The 19,933-nt window shown below is 38.9% G+C and overlaps 1 protein-coding gene and 1 long non-coding RNA gene across 3 annotated transcripts in view; one reads left to right on the plus strand and one right to left on the minus strand.

The window, feature by feature from the left end:
- kcnip1b (Kv channel interacting protein 1 b) overlaps window positions 1-19,933 on the minus strand; it is a 64,113-nt gene that overhangs the window by 31,922 nt on the left and 12,258 nt on the right. The window contains exon 1 of one of the 2 annotated variants that reach the window (XM_079803793.1): window positions 2,523-2,770. The exons of the other annotated variant lie outside the window; for it this stretch is intronic. Coding sequence (XP_079659919.1) covers window positions 2,523-2,580 — 58 coding nt within the window. The 5' untranslated portion in view covers window positions 2,581-2,770. Of the gene's footprint in view, window positions 1-2,522; window positions 2,771-19,933 lie in introns of those variants that run through there. 2 annotated transcript variants of the gene reach the window in all.
- LOC307118243 overlaps window positions 1-19,933 on the plus strand; it is a 47,275-nt gene that overhangs the window by 15,742 nt on the left and 11,600 nt on the right. The window contains exon 4 of the long non-coding RNA XR_013815511.1: window positions 1,977-2,042. This is a non-coding gene — a long non-coding RNA (uncharacterized lncRNA). The remainder of the gene's footprint in view (window positions 1-1,976; window positions 2,043-19,933) is intronic.

Genomic DNA, 19,933 nt, shown 5'->3' on the forward strand with positions numbered 1-19,933 from the left:
AATCTATTTTTTTGCCCAGCCCTAGTTAAAGGTGCAGTTTAGCGGCATCTAGTGGTGAGGTTGAGAATTGCAACCGCCCTCCGCTCATCCCTCCCTTTCGAATCACATAGAGAAGCTACAGTGGCCGACACAGGACAAAGATGTTGTCTGAGACAGCAGAGAGTAGCTAGCGCTCTGTAGAGCAGTTTGTCCGTTTAGGGCTACTGTAGAAACATGGCGGCGCAAAATGGCTACTTCACTGTAAGGGGACCCGCGGTGTATGTAGATTGAAATGGCTCATTCTAAGGTAATAAAAACATAACGGTTCATTAAGTAAGGTCTTTATACACCACTGAAACATAGTTATGTATATTAAATTGCATTTCTGTCAATAGATCCTCCTGAATATTACACACTGGACTTTTAACTGTTACCATTACCAGTGTTGGGGAAAGTTACTTTAAAAAGTAATGCATTACATTTACATTTATGCATTTGGCAGATGCTTTTATCCAAAGCGACTTACAGTGCCCTTATTACAGGGACAATCCCCCTGGAGAAACATGGAGTAAAGTGCCTTGCTCAAGGACGCACTGGTGGTGACCACTGGGATTGAACCAGCAACCTTCTGCATATCAGTTCCATGGTTTAACCCACTGGACCATCTCACTGGACCATCTCACTGGACCATCTCTGGACCATCTCACCATCTCACCATCTCAATATTGCGTTACTCCCTAAAAAAGTAACTAATCGCGTTACTTTTAATGGAAAGTAGTGTTACATTACTTTTGCGTTACATTTCCTCATCTAAGCTGGGCATGCTTGTTTGTTTTTTGGCAAATTTAAAGGCCCTTTCACACCAAAAGTGAAACGAATAAGCCTCAGGATGCTGGAAATGTATAGTACAGTAGAGGGCGCAGCTCAAACAAACCTTTCAGCTCTGCTACTGAAGAAAGTTCAACACTCTTCAGCAATAAAACAAAACATTTAAACACAAATGCGATGTTTATCTAAAATCATTTTTGCCTATTGTTTAATGAGAGGTGTCAGTTAATACCTGGGAAAACAAAATAACTTGCGTTACATATTTGAACAAGTAACTCAGATATGTTGTTGTAAATTTAAAAGTAATGCATAACTTTACTAGTTACTTGAAAAAAGTAATCTGATTACATAATTCAATATGTTTTGTATGTTAAATGGGGTCTCTGTGTGCCCTCCTTTTTTGACTATAATAAAGTTTCCAACCATGGATTAGACATATGTTATCATTCCCTCACATCATTGAGCTGTTTGAAATGTATATTAATGGAAAGTCTGCCATGTGCAACTATTCCTAAGCGAGTTAAACCTACGGGTGTAACACAAATATTTAAAACATAGGACAGGTGCAGTGCTTTAGGCTATTCCTACAAACTACAAAACTAGAGTAACACTATTTAAAGTTGAATCTGGAATCTCCTAGTTATCATCCTCACAGTTTAAATCCTCAACACATGAACCTGAAGCAGCGCCTTTCAGAGATCCAGCAGAAGTTATAGTCCGTCAGGGCTGAGCGCCAAAGCTGACACACAGTTTGTGTCTCTAGTTATAAACTCACAGGCAGCTCCTGTAACTCCTGGGGATTTTAGTGAAGACTTCAAACAAGCTTTCTGTCTTTCTTCCCAGAAATCGCAATCCTCTTGGCACCATAATCTTTCTTCAGGTCTCCGGTGTGTGTATAAGTGTGTGTTTGTGTATATGTGGCTTTCTCTATTGCTCTTATGAGTGACTATAAACACATGCTCGCACATGTGAGTGCAGTGGTGTTGATGTTGTGCTGATTTGCTTCAGTATTGTTTTCGCATATTCTGTAGCGCATTAAGGCTGTGGAGGATCAGAAATGGTAATTTTTCATATGTGTTGGTTAATTAACCTTCAAGGCATAAATAATCACTAACAAACTGCCTTCTCTTTTTCCTCTTTTAATGCATTTTCTTATCACATTCTTGCAGCCTGATCGCTACGCTTAAACCCCTCAAATCGCCTCCTCCATCCTCTCAGCTCTGAGTGCTATAAAGGTAATAATTTTGGAATAAATTACCATGTAATACTTTCATAACCCATAATGCCTTGTATGGAGCCCATGCCAACATATGTCAACACATTAATTTAATCCTTGCGGACACATATAGACTTTTCATTGACTTTATAAAAACTAAATGTAGTTAATTAAAACTGTTATTTAATAGCCCTTTGAGATATAAATTCTGGCATTTAGTCTCTTTATGAACCATTTTTCCTTTTTAACACGGCCCCAAGAGGAGTTTTTCTGTTTTAGACAACTTCAAGGGGCATTCTGCTGTAATTTTGTTGTCCAAAAATGATCTAGGTTAGAAACACATTCAAGTTACACACTAAGTAGATAAGTAAAAAAAAAAAAATAACACATCAAAATGACACTGAAACGAATCTTCTAATTTTCATCTATCTATCCTTCTTTCTCACAAACCAATAACTCCTTAATGAACTAGCTGGTTAATGTGTAAATTGGATCCTACCTGTCCTGTAGGTGACCTGTTTGGTGTGCATAGAGAAGGTCCCCAACACCACACCCATCTTCAACAGAGTCCTGCACTTTTTTCACTTTCCTCACTTTAGATCTTGGTTTGAAAAAAATCACTATTCCCTGTTTTTGTATTTTATCTCCCGATCTTTCAACCCTCTTTTGCTCTCAGGGTTGTTGGTTACTTAGCTTTCGCTGTCTCTGACTTTCCTCCGCGTTTTGTCTGTCTATCATGCAGACTCTGAAGGCTGCTCATCATTTCCTGAGCTTTTATTGGGGGCTGAGAGAGGCATGGAAAGAGAGAGAGAGGGAGAGGGTGAGAGATGGTGAGTGGTTCATATAGGAATAGTGGAGAATGGGGGAGTGATAAAACTGAGTAGTTAATAGGTCCTTTCAGCTGTGTGTAAGAACAGGCTCGTGGGTGCAGATATCTTGAATATCAGGTATCTTTGTCCAGCAGGCATGAAAAGATAATTCTCTTCAGTCAGAGATTTTAAAAGTGAAGTGTGCAATTTCTGTGGCACCGGCATCATCAACCAAAATTGTAAAAATAAGGACTGTTTTCCAAACAGGTTTCCTAAACACTCCTTGTCTCTATTGGTCAGTCAAACAGATTGCCACAGCCCAAATTCACACCATTGGTTGAGCCAGTGCTGCTGTGGTCAGACTGGTCCGGATGCTCAAACAAAGCTTGTTTTGATAGTGCCACAAAGCCATAGTGTTCACACTTTTTGGGAAGATCAGCCAAATAGTTAGTTGACTTGTATATTAAAGGTGCAATAGGTGATTTTCTACAGACATTTTTTTTGTTATGCTGGTTGAAATTCTCCTCATATCCTGATAGCAATCATGGTCTAAATGTTTTTGTATAAATATATATTGTCTGTGGAAATACACTGTAAACCCTAATGCTGCGTTCACACCGAACGCGAATAGAGCGTCTGGCGTGAGAGGTTTCCATGTTAAGTCAATGGAAAGGTGCGATGACGCGAGTCTGGAGGTCCTGCGGCGCGATAGACGCGTTTGGCGATGACGCAAATTGGACGCAAATTGAGCGTCTTGCGCGATATGCGCGTTATACGCGAGTGGTGCTTTTTGTGCATTCATGCGTTTGAAGCGAATTTGCGTCTGACGCCCGAGTTGAAAAATCTGAACTTTGGTGTCAATTCACGCCGCGTTAACCAATCAGGAGCCAGTTTGCTTGGTAAAGTGACGTGATGAGAAACCCTGCATAATTTAAAAATACTACTATTGTGTCACAAAATGTAGTTTCAGACTTTTTCAGGTGAGAATGTAGTTGTTTAAAGCTCAAATCTGTGGTTTATTTATAAAGAGAGTGCCTATTTAAAAAAAAATCATCTTGTGTTTTTGGAGTTGTGAGATCCAGGCGATCACCGGGCACTCAGCGCTCATTAACCCCGGCGAGAGCAGCCTTTCCTCGGCTAGTCCTTCTGACGTTTGCCGCTGGCTCTGATGTCCTGTAGTGGTTCGTCTTGTGTGGATCTAACGGGCGATCTTTGGTGTCATGAATCTATAATTTCGTTTTGACTGAGGGCAAAGAGAAGTTTCATAACTTTATTTTTTAAGTATATCTACATGCAGTGAAGATAATGTAGGAGTTGCCTGGACCACATTTGTGTGGCTATTAATGTTAATATATATTTTTAATGAAAATGAAAAGAGGCAGAGTGGTGTTTTATGACATATTTCTCCTGAAGCGCATTGAACACATGTCTATTTCGCTTCAAATGCACAATTTGTACGCGCGTCCAATTCACTGTGGGCGCGCGAATGGATTCAAAATGTTCAAGCATCCAACTAGATGCAGTAGACGCGATTTTGACGCTCTATTCGCGTTCGGTGTGAATGCAGCATAACGCTCAAAATAATTAATTGGTTTGAGTTGGGCAAACTTAATGTAGTTCAATTGAATTAACTTTTATGAATTTTCAGAACTTTCTTTTTCTTTTAAGTTCACAAAACTGACACATTTTAAGTAATCTGAATCGTTTCATTGTTTTGAGTTTTATGAACTTGTTTCCCAGCATGCTTTGCCATGGCACTCGAATGGGAGAAATGGTAACGGTTCATTTTGTAAGGTTTTTATACACCACTGAAAACATAGTTACGTATATTACATTGCATTTCTGTCAATAGATCCTCGTAAATACTACAGACTTTAAACTTTGAATTTCTTAACTTAAAATTTTTGATGTTTAACTGTTTACCTCAAAAGTTCAACTTATTCAGTTTTGCAGTGTAGGACCATAAAATGTTTGTTTAAACATTGCATTCAGTCCGAAAAAAATGATAACGTGTTCCCTGTCAGTCAATGGGTGTTTGCATACCACTGTGCAGCCTGTTCATGCAGACATCATGCATCATCAGCGTGTTCACGCACTCTGTGCAGGCAGAGCGAGAATGGCAGGCAAACAGTTGTTTCGTTATTTTAGTATCGTACTCACTGTACTGTAAAGTCTTGTGAATGACACATGATAGAATCCAATAATGTTGTCTCTGGTTCATGTGTTTTGGAGGAGGCGTGGCTTTGGACAGCGATTTGCAGGGAGGACGGGATCATATGCTGTCAATGCTAGAAGGCTAAAGTTAGCATTTTCCAGATAAAAGTATTTTACCATTGAAAAAATAACTTTTTTCCCTTCATGGCATTTATAATAGGTTAAAAATAGAAATTGTAATATTATTCATACATGATAAAATGTCTGTGGTTTGGTAGGTAAGACTATACAGCTCTTTAAGACACATACAGTGAAACATACAATTATCTCTTGAAAAGAGAATGCTTTAAATCTCTAATGGAGATTTTAACATTAGACCATTCTTATTATTTGCTTTATTACTCGTTAGGGTGACTTAATGTTTTTGTTACTTGGTGTTACTTTTTTAATTATGCATTTATTATGACTTATAGTACAGCAGTCCTATTAAGATAATGTAATGGTTGGATATACAGTACAATACCAATCAAAAGTTTGGATTTTTAATGTTTTTCAAAGATGCTGATTTGGTGCTCAGGAAACATTTATCATCATTTGTATCAATGTTAAACAGTTGTGCTGCTTATTATTTTTGTGGAAACCATGACTCCCTTGCTTAAAAGGATTAATTTCTTTCAAAAAACTAAGAAATTACTGACCCCAAATCTTTAAGCGCTAGCATTGTTTGTTGAATAAAATATCTAATATTATTTATTATTGCATTGTTTTGCATTTTTTCACTTCCATACTGGATTTTGAAAATATAAATTTGATTTGCACCATTGGATTTCTTACTCGGATACACGGTTTATTCAGTGGTCAGAGTATCACAGTGTGAGGATTAAAATAATCACTTTAACTGAAGCGCTCTCTCGCTCGCTCTCTAGAACATGCTGGACTCTTATCTATCTGGGCCACTTAAAAATTGACATCTTTTAGTTCAGCACTCCATATTGACTCGTTCACACGTAGAGGGAAAAGACCAGAGATTCAATTACACTCCGCAATAGAAATACACGCATTCAGGCTATTAAAAAGAGAGATTTAAGAGCATCAAATCCTTGATCTGGAAAAACCACGGGATAAAGAGCAAGCAGGACTAAAGCATGTGTTCAAGAGGGGGAACGAAAACAGAAAAAGAGCTTAGATGAGGATAGAAAGAACAGGGATGATGTGAGGATGACGAGGAATTGTGAGGACGAGGCTTTGCACCCATGGTCTTTTCACAAATCTCTCTTCTCTGTCATTCCTCTTTACATGCAGAGGAAAATGGGTGACAGCTGGATAGAAGCAGAAAGGAAATAGGAAATAAAAGACAAAGGAAATAGAGGGAGATGTTGATGGGAACGTGAAGGTGAACTATTTCTTTTAAGTCAAAAGCTGAAACATTTTTCAGCATTGTGCTTGCACATGATTCTGTGTCCTTTCATCTGCCCATCCCTTTCTTCTCCACCTCCTTAATCTTCTACCCCATCATCCCCATTTCCACCCGGCCTGCTTGTCTGCTTCTGATGTCAGGGGAAACTGCTGGTGCAGTGGAGGATCTGGGGCAGGTGAGGTTAGGACACGGGATTGATCTTTGTGTTCTCAATATCAGTTCAATATCAGATACTGTTTTGAAAGAGAAATCACAAAGGAGATCCCTTTCATTTTTCTCAACCGTTTCTCTTAGACAGCTGGGAGATTAAATGGCAAACAAATTGAGACCTTTTCTTTAAGTCAGAATGAAACTGCGCTAACAACTCATTTTACTTCTGCAATGACAGCAGCTGAAAAGAAGAAGAAGGAAAAAAAAGGAAAACATTTCAGAGACGGAGCCAGTCATTACATTTGATGAAAAAGAAATTATGATGAAAAACGGTTCGAGATTAAGAGGAAACTGTGGATTTACCAAACAGAAAGGCTGTAGTCAAACTGTGGTATAAACGAAACGCTATTGGCTGTTTCAAAAAAGGGGAGGAGCTGCTTACAGCTGGAGGCGTTTCAACATATTGAATAATGCTGTGCATTTCAAGGCACTTCAGTGGGCCTTTAATATTAATATCGACATTAATGATATCTGCAAATACATTATGTTGGTTCTGTTCTGTTTAGCCTAAGGGGGGTTAATGCTGTTCTCCCTGCTCTTATCCATGCTAGGCTGTGTGGATGCGCAGAGAGTTCTTGCCCAGAACAGAACCATACCGCCAATCCAAACTGTATGCTAATAGTCAATCAATCATCTTTGACAATAGTGGTTCTGACAGAACAACAAATTGCATGTGAAAATCGTATTTTTATGCCAAACATGTTATGCCTTCATTCAGTTTTGACACTCATTGTTGTCTTCTGAATCATGAAACACATTTATTCAGGTGTATACAAACTTTTCATTGGTATATGAAAGTGTGATTAAAAATATATTTTTGGTAACGATGGAACGATAGAACAACAACAAAAATATTTAGTAAAATGAAACCAGTGCTGTTCGCGTTACTTTTATAGCACTATACTCTTTCTGTTTGTGAATTGTCTCATTTGTTTCTATGTGTATTCCTCCTAAGGATTAGATTAAACATCTGAGCCAAAATCGATAATTAAACAAAACAAGCTTTGAAAGAGCAACCATTTAGGCTACTTGCAGTCGAATTTTCCTCTGGGTATATATATATATATATATATATATATATATATATATATATATATAACAGATACTCTACTCTGTATTGTAATACTAACAAGAAAGAAAGAAATGGAAAAAGGACCATACCAGCTTAATACTATTGTCTGAGGTTATTTGCCTCATTATATGATATTTTCAAAGCCAATGTATCAGTTGCTCGACAGCGGCAGCTGCAGCTCACAGTATGCGAGTTACTGCCTGGGGTAGATCATCAGCCCATGCCCCCTCATATACCCACAGTTCACAGTCAGCTTCTGCTCCAGGCCTGCTGTCGACTGTGTGTAAACACAGTCCCTCGTGAACACGTGAAGACTGCAGTATGATTAGTGAGGGTGCTACGATTAAGATTACAAATGCTACAAATAGCCTACATGGCAGGTTTATGCCATGGAAAAAGAACTGGCTTGAATATTCAGTTGTATAGTGCCTAAACTGTGTATTTCAGTTTTCTAACGTGTAGTCATTTTCTTTATGAATAGCTGTTACACATGTTTTTGCCTTAGGCAATTTGTTTAGCCTGTTGGCTGCAGATGTATTTTCCTTTTGTCATATCTAATTTTATCAGCCACCCTCAGAATGCTTACAGAGGCATTAAATCATCTTAGTATAGTTTTTTCCTCTTACTCTTCCTCCTTTATTGTTGGATATATGCTGCCCTCTTGTGGTTTCTGATGGGACCAAACAAAAGCTGTCAGACATTAATGAGTAAAGCTACACTTTGTAACCTTTGGCCCACTATCGTTTGAAGCATAAAACTAAAAATGACCTACATTGGAGGAACATTGCTTTTGTTATTAGGTAAGTTGTGTTCCTGCTCTTCTATTTTGCACTGGTGAATCTGTTGTCTTTATGCATAAACACTGTTTTGGTGGTAGGGTACAATGGGGCTAAAGGGACACCTTAAGACAGGGGTTTTCAAACTGGTCCTCCAGAAGGTTCTAAGGGGTCCCCAGAAAATTTCAGAGAATAAAAAGACAAAGCAAAAATGGATAAAGTCTACTGAACATCCTAACGGTTTCATTTCTAAATGTTTCTCTCCTTTCTTGCCGTATACATTCCAGAATTGTATATGTTTGCTTTGTATCTTTCTAGTTTGTTTCTCACTATAGTCCCCTTTATCTTGCTCACTGGGGTTGTAAGGCCGTATTCTTAACGCAGTACGTAAACTGCTTACATACATTTATTGAGAAAGTTTCATATACAAATAATTTTTAATTGAAAATATTCTTCTTCAGGTTTATACATCCAACATTAAGTATAACTAAGTTAAGTTTGGAAACAATATGTTGTATTTATAATGTCACACTTACTATTTATCTAAGTTTAAATGTTTTTTCATACATAAAAATATATAGATGGACTTTAGGAAGGGGGTCCCTCATAAAAGGTTCATCATATTTGGGGGTCCTTGGCATCATAAAGTTTGAAAACCCCTGCCTTAAGAAACAGGTGCTTTTCATTACTCCAACAGTGTATGATAAATCATAAAAGTAATATAAATCATAAAAGTGGTTTATTTTGTTTAAAAATCTTATAAATGTATGGGGTGGCACACACACACACACACACACACACACACACACACACACACACACACACACACACACACACACACACACACACACACACACACACACACACACACACACATTACGCTCATCCGGATTTGAACAACAATATTGATACAAATTTAGCTAAAATAATGTTTTTAATAATGTCTGTTAATATTTGTTATAAAAAAATCACTTTAGCAAAGTTATAACTATTTCCTCTTTATTTTAATAAATAAAATAATTCATTTTTGTTCAATAAAAATGCTTTCATTAAAACGTTTTAATTAAAAAAAAAACAAAAAAAACAAAAAACAAAATCATTTTAAAAAGTAAAGATTCTGAAAGCATTGAAGGAGATCCCATAATAATTTAATATAGATTTACAGTAGTAACAATAAATGCCATTTTAATTAATATCATATTTTAAAATATGATTGTTTCATTAATATGATGATTATGTCTAAAGTGAACACCCAACTTAATTATATGATTTATAATCTGAATCTAACCATGTCATGTCAACAAAAGGAAAAGTCAGCTAACTATTTATTATCATGTTAAATATTGTGTTTTTAACCCCAAAAGCACCAAATACCATACTTTTACATATTTGTCCGTTATTGAAAAACTGTTGCTTTAATTACCTTGAACAAAACTGAAATGAAAATGAAAATCATTAAGAAGAACGATTTTGTTTTCAATAGTTATAGCGGTTCTTATTTGCTATTTAAACTACAACATCAAATTTTAGATCAAATTAGTGCAGAATGAACACATTTCCATCTTGAAAAGCGGATGTTTTGGAAAGTGCTGAGGTAAGTTTTTGTGCCATCTAGTGGTTTAGAGGAAAATAAAATCAAAGGGGTATTTTACCCCGTGGAGCCTTTAGCCCTGTTGTACCCTATGCAAACCAAACTTATTTCTGAAAATCCAAGGCCTGGGGCCAGTTGCATAAACTAAGCCATTATGTTAAGACAGTGTCTTAAGATCTAGTATGTGCCACAAGCAGTTAGGCAAGTGGCATACAGTCTTACTTTTCGTATCAAATTAGGCCAGTCTATGTTTTTATGTAACTGATTTAAAAAAGTTATGAACAGTCTTAAAGAAAAAAATGTATGTCTAACTTGTAAGACTAGTCTTAACGGTTTATGCAACCGGCCCCTGGTTTCACAGACAAGGGTTTATATAGCTTAAGCCAGGATTAGGCCTTAGTTCAATTAGGACATTTAAGCAACATTCATAAACATTCCTTAGAAAAAAACATTACTGGTGTGTATCTTGAGACAAAACAGTGGCACTGACTTAATTTAAGATATGTCAGTACAACTTGCTTTCAGTTAAACAGTTCAAACATGCATTTTAGTCTTGGACTAGGCTTAAGCCTTCTCTGTGAAACCATGGGCAAGTGTTTTACTATGGGCACTATTCAACGCTATCTCACGACCAATTCATACTTATTTGTACGAAGTGGCTGATTCGATTATTTGCTTAATAATGATTTGTCTATACTGCAGTGATGGGTGGGTTTAGGGGCGGGGTTTGAGGTTAATGTTCCAGGCAAGCCGTGACAAGTGTTTTTCCAACCTTCTACCCTTGAAAGTGCACTGGAATGGCAGTCAAACCCGTGACTTCCCACCTGTGCACATGTACTAGATCGGCGATGTACTCCCAGTTACGCATTCTAATGTCACATAGCCCGCGAAACAACAAAGGCAGCCCCTACGGATGCGATGTTTATGAAAGTCGTACATGAATAACGTAAAATAAAAGGTATAACAGCTTCTCTTGCTTTATGAGCCGTTTTTTTCTCCTCCGTTTCCCTCAAATAAGCAAGGCGTAAGCACCTTTGGCGATAGAAATGATTGTAAATGAGCATAAGCCCCGTGCGGTCCGCCATGGTTTGTTTACATCTAGCTACCACAATTCCTTGCGCTCAGGCAGATTTGGCGTGACTTTGCCTGGAACGCTATAAAGTCGTGAGTCATGGTTTGAAGTCGTAACTTACAGGCTCAAAAAACCTGCCTGGAACGCAGCATTAGTCATTCGTACAAAATTAAACGAATTGACCAACTCGTCAAATTCGTACGAATTGCCGTGAGATCGGGTTGGCACTTTTATGTTCTTTTTTGGCCAGAAAACTCGTTTTAGTTTGAGGTTCATTTGTTAGGACACCTTCCACTGCAAATTAGTAGCCTTTATTTATGGATATGACGATGGATGAATTGATGTAACTATGCATTTTCCAGCAAAAACCGCCATTTGTTAGCCTGGTCTTACCAGACTCTCATACATTTCATTTGTATAGAGAGTCTGGCCACTCTCCATTGACAAGCGTTTAATTCCTTGAAGGCGGGTACGCTGTTGAAGTTTAAAGGGGTCATAGAATGGTACATGTACTTTTACAAGTTGATTATACGGAAATGTGTGTTGGCAGTGCCTGTACACAACCATCCTATATTGATAAAAATACATCCAGTGTTTTTTTTTAATCTCCTTATATATTTTCCCCTGTCTCAAATCGAGCCGTCCGACCGTGTGACGTTACACGGTGTACGCCCCTCCTAAGATTGTTGATTGACAGCAGCGTTTCAACACAGACCCACCCTGAGCGAGCTGTCATCAGTCCGCCATTGTTGATACTCTGGAGCAGAATGGCGTCTAAGCGATTGTGGTGTTGTGTTGTTGGGTGTAATAACAAACACAGCAGTCATTTTGATGTTCCTAAATCCGAACTGCTGAAGACCCAGTGGCTGCAGTGCTGAGTTTTGTTTTAGAAGGGAATATTCCCCCCGATCAACGTCAATGTTTGCGCAATCATTTCTCATCAGACTGCTTTATATACGAGCGTCAGTATAAAGCAGGTTTTGCTAATAAGCTGCTCTTGAAAAAAGGATCGTGTTCCTGCTGCACCTCAGGAAGATCGAAGATGTGAGTGTAACGTTTTATTAACCTTTATATTAATCTTTGCAAATCGCTTGCACGCTTCACGATGAATGAGGCTAAAGTTTACAGGGTAAGTTACATTACAGCATGCTTTCTGTTTATGACGTTCTCATAATCCCACGTTTATAATGAACAACGCGTTATGTTTGTTATTACAAACTGTGTACTCGGGTGATAAAGTTAACGTGGTAACACTACACTAAGCTTACTTTTGTACATGGTTTATAACGGTGTCTGTTACTGATTAAGAAGTAATGTAAAAAAAAAAAATCTTATAACATAACATCAATCTGTCAATGAACTAACACATCAGTAAACACATAGCAACTACGCTACTCTGCCAGTACAAAGATAGATCAAAGTGACATGACGTTAACCAACCATTCAGAAATGTCCTGTTCGAACTTCGATGGGTTCGTCATCTGTTCCTGGTCCGACTCCGGTTCAAAATGATAAGGTTGCTTAGATGTGTCCTCAGAGACTCCCGTTGCCATTATTTCTCGAAAATATACCCTCAAATGTTGTCAAGGCAACACTCCACGTGTGTTGTGGTGTTGTGTCGGGTCGAACCGAACGCCCCACAGAGCAGAGGGGGCGGGGTGAGCAAAGCTCATTATCATTTAAAGTCACATACACTAAAATGACTTGCTAAAAACTGAGCTGGTTTTGACCAGGTAAATTGAGTGTTTTCTTACAATACTAATGAGAATTTTTAATTAAAGTATATTACAAACTTTTCATTTAGACACTAAAGAATCATATTAACTTGCACAAAAATGTCATTCTATGACCCCTTTAAAACTATTGGATCTGCCATAACCAATCGCTAACGCTTGGTCGTGATGCCGTATGTCATGCGCCGTTCGCCTCTGTTTCTCACATGGAAGTCCGTAAAAGTAAATGTGCACCCACCTCATTGATAAAACCAAAAACTTGTGCATTCGGATTGTGATTTATTCACAGTGGAGGGGAGAGTTTTGTGATCGGGAACACGCTGCTCACGTGGTCCGTAACATGATTGTAAGCTGTAAATAAAATGTCATATGCTTGGTATGATGTGAATAAATGCTGCCGTAAATAACGGCCCAATTCAAATGTTTATGTGCTTTTCTTCTTTTTATTTTTTGAGCAGTGATGAAATATATCTCTTGTAAATACTTGCCAGCATTTAAAGAAATGCAAGTCTAGAAATGTATTCAAATTACAGCGAAGCGCAACCGCACGGTGCTCTGCCGTGGTCAAAAAGGAAATAAACAGTGAATTTTGAAGTGATATATTCCTGAAAACTCAGATGTGGATTCGGACAGCAATTAAATTACCACACAACCTTGGTGTTTGTCAAAAGCAGTAGGTAATTCGGCCGGGGATTTTTACGCGGGTGGTGGGAGACGGACGGCAATAAAATGACTGACTAGCCCCTGTAAATGATGACAATACCTTCTGACCGCACGAGAAACAATTACCGCCCGAATAGGGCTTCAGCCAACTCCTTCACCACTAACGGAGCGAGCTGGAAAATCTAACTTTTCCCGGGACACAACATCATGGCCACCAACAAAACTCAGCAATGATTGTTCTTGCTCCGGCTTTAACTTATGGATATTCGGCAGCGTTGCCACAACGGAATGAATGGCTTCGCCTGCATCTTTCTCCGCCGCCATTACTAAGCTACAACTCAAACTAGCGCACGACATCAACATCATCGTTCTCAGCCACTCCCTCTGTTCGCGGATTGGACTGGTAAAAATTTGTTCGTAGAAAACCTAAAAATATACCGCAGTCCCAGAAGGTGGACTGAAGGAAAATGAAAATTGAGTGGAAGTACGTAGGAGGCCGGAGCCAGGCTAGCCCTTTGTCCTGACAGCTCTAAAATATAAATAATAATTAAAGGCTTGCTTTTTATGGGGGGAGGGGGCAAAAAATATTGCATGGTTTAGCTCAATGTGCAACTCAAAAAGTGCCTGATTTGTTGTTCTTTTCACAATGCGTTTTCATCCAATCAATGACACTGACAGCGCAAATATGTATGAATACCCAGGTTTAATTGTTAACACCTGGTAAATTCTGAGCAGTAGAAACATGAAGGAAGATAACACAGCATTCTGTTTACCGGTATTTAGAATGACATCGTTATAGGCTACTTCAAGCGTGAAAATCCCTTCTGAGTGCAAGTAAACAAAAGTGCATTTCACACTTGAAAAACTTAACTCAGGGTTATTCTAAACAGTCATGAATAATACAAAAAAATGATGTGCACTGATAAATCATTTATGATAAATACTGCAATGGATGGTCAATCTTTGGTTACCATCGTTTTCCACGAACCAGAAGGGGGCAGCATTTTACACATAATCTCCCATCAAACCTCTGTGATGTCAGGCTGTGATGCTGTGCGGCTGTAAGCAACTTTTATTCACAACTGTGCATAGTGATATAAAATAAATCAACTAATCTCGATAACTAAATTCCTCTCTGTCCAGTACAATGATCAATCCTAATAATCCAAGAGCTTGATGTCAGATGTCTCTATTGTCTACCGTATTTATTTAGGTATTTTTGGAAATTTATGTGAACATAACTAAATAACTATATTGTTAGAAAAGATGAGTTTATAAAATATACTTAGAGATTAAATTAAATTGCATATATAGAGGAAGAACATCAATGTCTTTCAGTGCCTGCCTAAAAATACCACACGCCACGTTTATCTCCTTGGAAACCATCTGCGCAACCTTAACAGATGATATATGAAATCTCAAATGAGCTTTGCTTAAAATAAATATGTGCTTATAATCAAAATGATGCACAGAATTGTTTTGATGCAGTATAGGCGCCATATTCATTAAATGCGCCGGTTTAGTTTGGTCCAGCATGTTCTGTCTCCATTTAACGACCTCCTCCAAAAACCCTTTAAAGTTCATTATACTAAGCATAATGCTTCCCTCTAGTCGGTGGCAGGCTCTGTTAGAAGTCGCATATCCACCTAGAGCATCGCCCACTCTTCTCTCGTGCACGCTTCACCTCAGTTTCAGGAAAATCATAAAATAAAATGTAAAAAAATTACCCAGTTTCTGATGTACATACATCAAGAAAAGTCCACATACAAAGTCCTAGGACATTCACATTGACAATGATGAGGTGACAAAGCTACCAGAACAAAGTCATTAATTTTCAATACAACTTGGCATAATGATAATAATAATGCAGTCTATTGGTTTAAAGTTATTTACACTGATTGTAAGCTACTCGTTGCAAACAAACTGCAAATTGGGGACACTCTTTTACCAGAAGCACATGCTCTGTCATTCCCGAGGTTTTGCTAGAAAGCTTACTAGTGGTAGTAAAGTGCCAAGCAGGGACACTTATTCTGCATCCGCTCTGATAAAATGCACTGATCTTATATCTAAATGATTCGTAATGTTTGTTTCAGGGGCTCGTAAACTCTCAGTGAGCAAATCTGAGCCAACAACGATCGCCTCAGTAAGAGCCGTGCAACATCGACCCGACGCAAGGCCTCGTGCTGTGGGGGTCAGTGCGCATATGACAAGAGAGAAGGAAATGATGGATAGATGTAGAAACAGTAGAGAAAGAGGGAAAGAGAGAATGGGGGAAGTGTCATGAAAATGGAGGAATGATGGGTGAAGGAGGAGAGAGATGGAGAGCAAGAGTGCAAGAGATGGATAGGGATGCTGGGGATAAAAATAAACTGCGGGAGGAAGTAGATTACGTAAAACGGGACGAGTGATTTAAAAATTAAAGGTGGAGATGTGCACTGTCAGCTTCGATCTGCTGTTAGAGAGAGGGAGAGAGTGAGGGCCAGACAGAGAGAGATAACGTGAGATACCCTAAGTTAGAGTACCGTAGTAGACGTTTATGTTCACTCTGCAGGGGAGAGAAAGAACTGCTGCCAACCAGACAGAGTCTCTGTCTTCACTCCAGTGAGTTTAACATCTGGCCTCTGCAGACATCTGGAAAGGCAGCATTTTAACAGCTGTTTTTTAGTCTTTAGTCTCGGTGGAAACACAGTGAGACTACGGAGTCTCATATGAACATTCTTACTTTAGTAAAGGATGGATGTATGTGTGTTTGTAATGTGTGTTTGAACAAATTTTATGAAAAACTGAATGGTAGCTAACTTGTCCTTTTGGTGATGTCCTCAGCTGCCATTATTTTAAATTAAAGGGGTCATGAACCAGATTGTTTTTAAAAATTATTATTTTGCACTTACACAGGTATAACATTATGTCCCAATATTGTGTTGGTCCCCCTTTTGCTGCCAAAACAGCCCTAACCCATCGAGGCATGTTCTCCACTAGACCCCTGAAGGTGTGCTGTGGTATCTGGCACCAAGATGTTAGCAGCAGATCCTTTAAGTCCTGTAAGTTGCGAGGTGGGGCCTCCATGGATTGGACTTGTTTGTTCAGCACATCCCACCGATGCTCGATTGGATTGAGATCTGGGGAATTTGGAGGCCAAGTCAACACCTCAAACTCGTGCTCCTCAAACCATTACTGAACCATTTTTGCTTTGTGGAAGGGCACATTATCCTGTGAAAGAGGCCACCAGGCAATACTGTTTCCATGAAAGAGTGTACAGTACATGGTCTGCAACAAGGGGTGGTTCTAGGATTTTCATTTTAGGGGGGCTTAGCCCCCAGTGAGGGTATTTTAGGGTCCAAATTGCGCTATTAACTAGTAGCTTACATGCATATCCACAGTTTGGCTGTTTAGTAATAGGCCCTACTTATAAAGTAGCTAATACTTATAAAGCTCCCCCGAGAAAATGTTTATTTCTCTGATCTACATATGTGCATTTTAAGATGTTCTGAAGGCCAACAAATTAGATACAGTAGCTTGAAAACCATGTCAGTGGGCAGTAGATTATTTGTCTTTCTTATCTCCACATCTCTCTTTTTTTCTCTGTTTTTCTCTTGCCCTGTCTCTTCCCCTCCTAACACTGAGCTTTAACTGATATAGTTTTTCCATTTTCGTCAGAGAAGAAAGTAAATATGGTTTACATATTAACATACTGATATTTTTATGAATACTTTTCTTAGACGCATTAATTTACTGTTTATTAAAGTTTTAAGTTTATTAAATTAATTCACAAAATAAACACATTCATTACTAATCTTATGCCCAATACAGGCTGAAATAGCTGAGCTTTTTTATTTATTTACTGAAGGCTACAAATGGAATAATATTATTTTACAATATGTACACATTCATGATTAATCTTATGCCTAATCTGAAGAAAACGGTTTTGTTAATATTTCTTGTTTGTTAATTACATTATGAATCACATTGGCCTAATTTCAATTCAAATTGGCGAAATTAGACAAAAGTGTAGGCTATTCATTTGCCTGAATATTTTTGTCTTTGTTTAACATTTCTGACTTAAAGAAGCAGAGTCTTAGCTTACATTTCTCTCACTTGACGTCGAGTCGTGCTGCTAAAATTCGCGTTTAGCCTCAGCAGATTCTGTGTGAACATAAAGCCCGCCTACTCTGATTTGATTGGTTTTCTCAAATATTTTGACATTGACGAGCGATGACAGACCAATGAGGCTCAGATGAGGCTCAGATGAACGCAAACACCTCTGCTTCTGATGGGCGCTCTGCTCGACGCCGCTGCGGATTGAAGAACACGCTGATTAAAAGACGGGACGAAGCTGAAGCCTCCCGCCAGTTTCATATGCTTTAAAGGTTAATCACACATTTTTTAGGGGGCTGAAGCCCCCCTAAAAAGGGTCTAGAACCGCCCCTGTCTGCAACAATGCTTAGGTAGGTGGTACGTGTCAAAGTAACATCCACATGGATGGCAGGACCCAAGGTTTCCCAGCAGAACATTGCCCAAAGCATCACACTTCCTCTGCCGGTTTGCCTTCCCATAGTGCATCTTGGTGCCATGTGTTCCCCAGGTAAGCGACGCACACGCACCCGGCCATCCACGTGATGTAAAATAAAATGTGATGTAAAAGAAAACAAGTTTTGGAGATGCTCTGACCCAGTCTTCTATAGCCATCAAAATTTGGCCCTTGTCAAACTCACTCAAATCCTTACGCTTGCCCATTTTTCCTGCTTCTAACAAACTCTAAGGACAAATTGTTCACTTGCTGCCTAATATATCCCACCCACTATCCAAGCCAATCTCACGCCAATTTTTACATATTTTACAAGGTGGCTAAATCGTACGTATTTGACGAGTTGCCAAATTCGTATGAATTCGTACGAATGACCTACCTCAAACCCCGCCACTAAACCTACCCGTCACTGGGGTTGAGACAAAACGTACAAATTCGTATGAGTGAGGTCGTACAAATTCGTACGAATTAGCCACCTCGTAAAATACGTACGAATTGGCCGTGAGATCAGGTGCCATGATGAAGAGATAATCCGTGTCATTCACGTCCCCTGTCAGGGGTCATAATGTTATGCCTGATCGGTGTATAATGTTATTATGATTTTTGCATCAAAATGTTTTCATAATTTAGTTATAAATGGCTATTTTCCATCCAGATTTTGATTCCAGCGTCCAAGCGTCCAGATAAACTCATGTTGTGTGATTGACAGATTCAGCCATTATAAAGTAAACGTTCTTTGAAGTAAAAAACAAGGATTTAACTGTCATTACCGGTTTACAAATGAAATGTGTTACTCACAGTTTGCGGACAGTTGGCACAGCCTGATCTTTAAGCAAAAGTTTTTGGGCAAAGCCAGTTTCGTATTGCGACTTTGTCTCAAAACAGTCGCTGGTAAAATGTATGGTACAAACACGCAAGTCAGCACTGACGTGAAAAGAAAAAAAAAAGAAAATAATACTTTAATAATAGAATAATACTCTTCATCTGCCTGATCATGTATATATAAATCAGTCATGAAAATAAATGGTGCAGACTGACTGGTCCTTTACATGCAGTCTGTAAGCAATCACATCATTATCGCATGGCGCAAGCTGATTGGCCTCTGCTGATCCTGCAGCCAATGAGATTGCTTGTTCAACATTTTAATAGCCTGGTTCAGTGTTTACTGTAGGTTAATCAGAGATCCTCTGAAACCCTCCACCTCCCCCAGCTCCACCTGCCTAGAAATGCTATGGGATTTCTGAATGTCTGTTTGTGCAGCAACAGCCTATCCTCACAGCAGTGTGTCTATGTATCTATTGGCAGTAGAAAGTCCATATAGATTTGGTGAGGCAGAGCAAATAGAAATCTGACCCAACCAGGCCAGCAGCAAGTAATGTTTAGCCCTTGAAAGAAATTGAAAAAGGTGTGTTTGTAGCTAAATTTTTCTATTTGTGTGTTTGTTCCTGTGTGCAAAGGACAGAAAGGACGTCAAAAGAGAGAGGACGTACAGTAGGAAGAGAGCTGACTGCTATCTCTAGAGAGAGTTCAGTCCAGGTGTTTCTGAAACAAGTGCGTCCAAGTGTGTGCCAATGTGCGTGTGTGACCCTTGAAAAGCGCTGAATGCCTCTACCTCTGTGTCTCTGTGTGTGTTGTGTGTCTGCGCGGCTACCTCTGCCTGTTCAAGCTCACATTGACTCAAACACACCTCTGGGACGCTGCAGTCAGGTGGACACTGCTCTCCTACACATGCAGTGCTGTTCTGCTCTGGTCTCTCTTAGTTCCAGCTTATCTCTCCATTAAAAGTCAATTAAAGCGCCTCTGTTAAACAGCCTGGGTAACCATGGTTACATATGCATGCAAACCTGCATTTTGCCTGTGCAAAGCCTGCTGTCAGAAGCGTGAAACC

The sequence above is a fragment of the Gobio gobio genome (genome assembly GCF_949357685.1).
Source record: "Gobio gobio genome assembly, chromosome: 22".
Lineage (NCBI taxonomy): Eukaryota > Metazoa > Chordata > Actinopteri > Cypriniformes > Gobionidae > Gobio > Gobio gobio.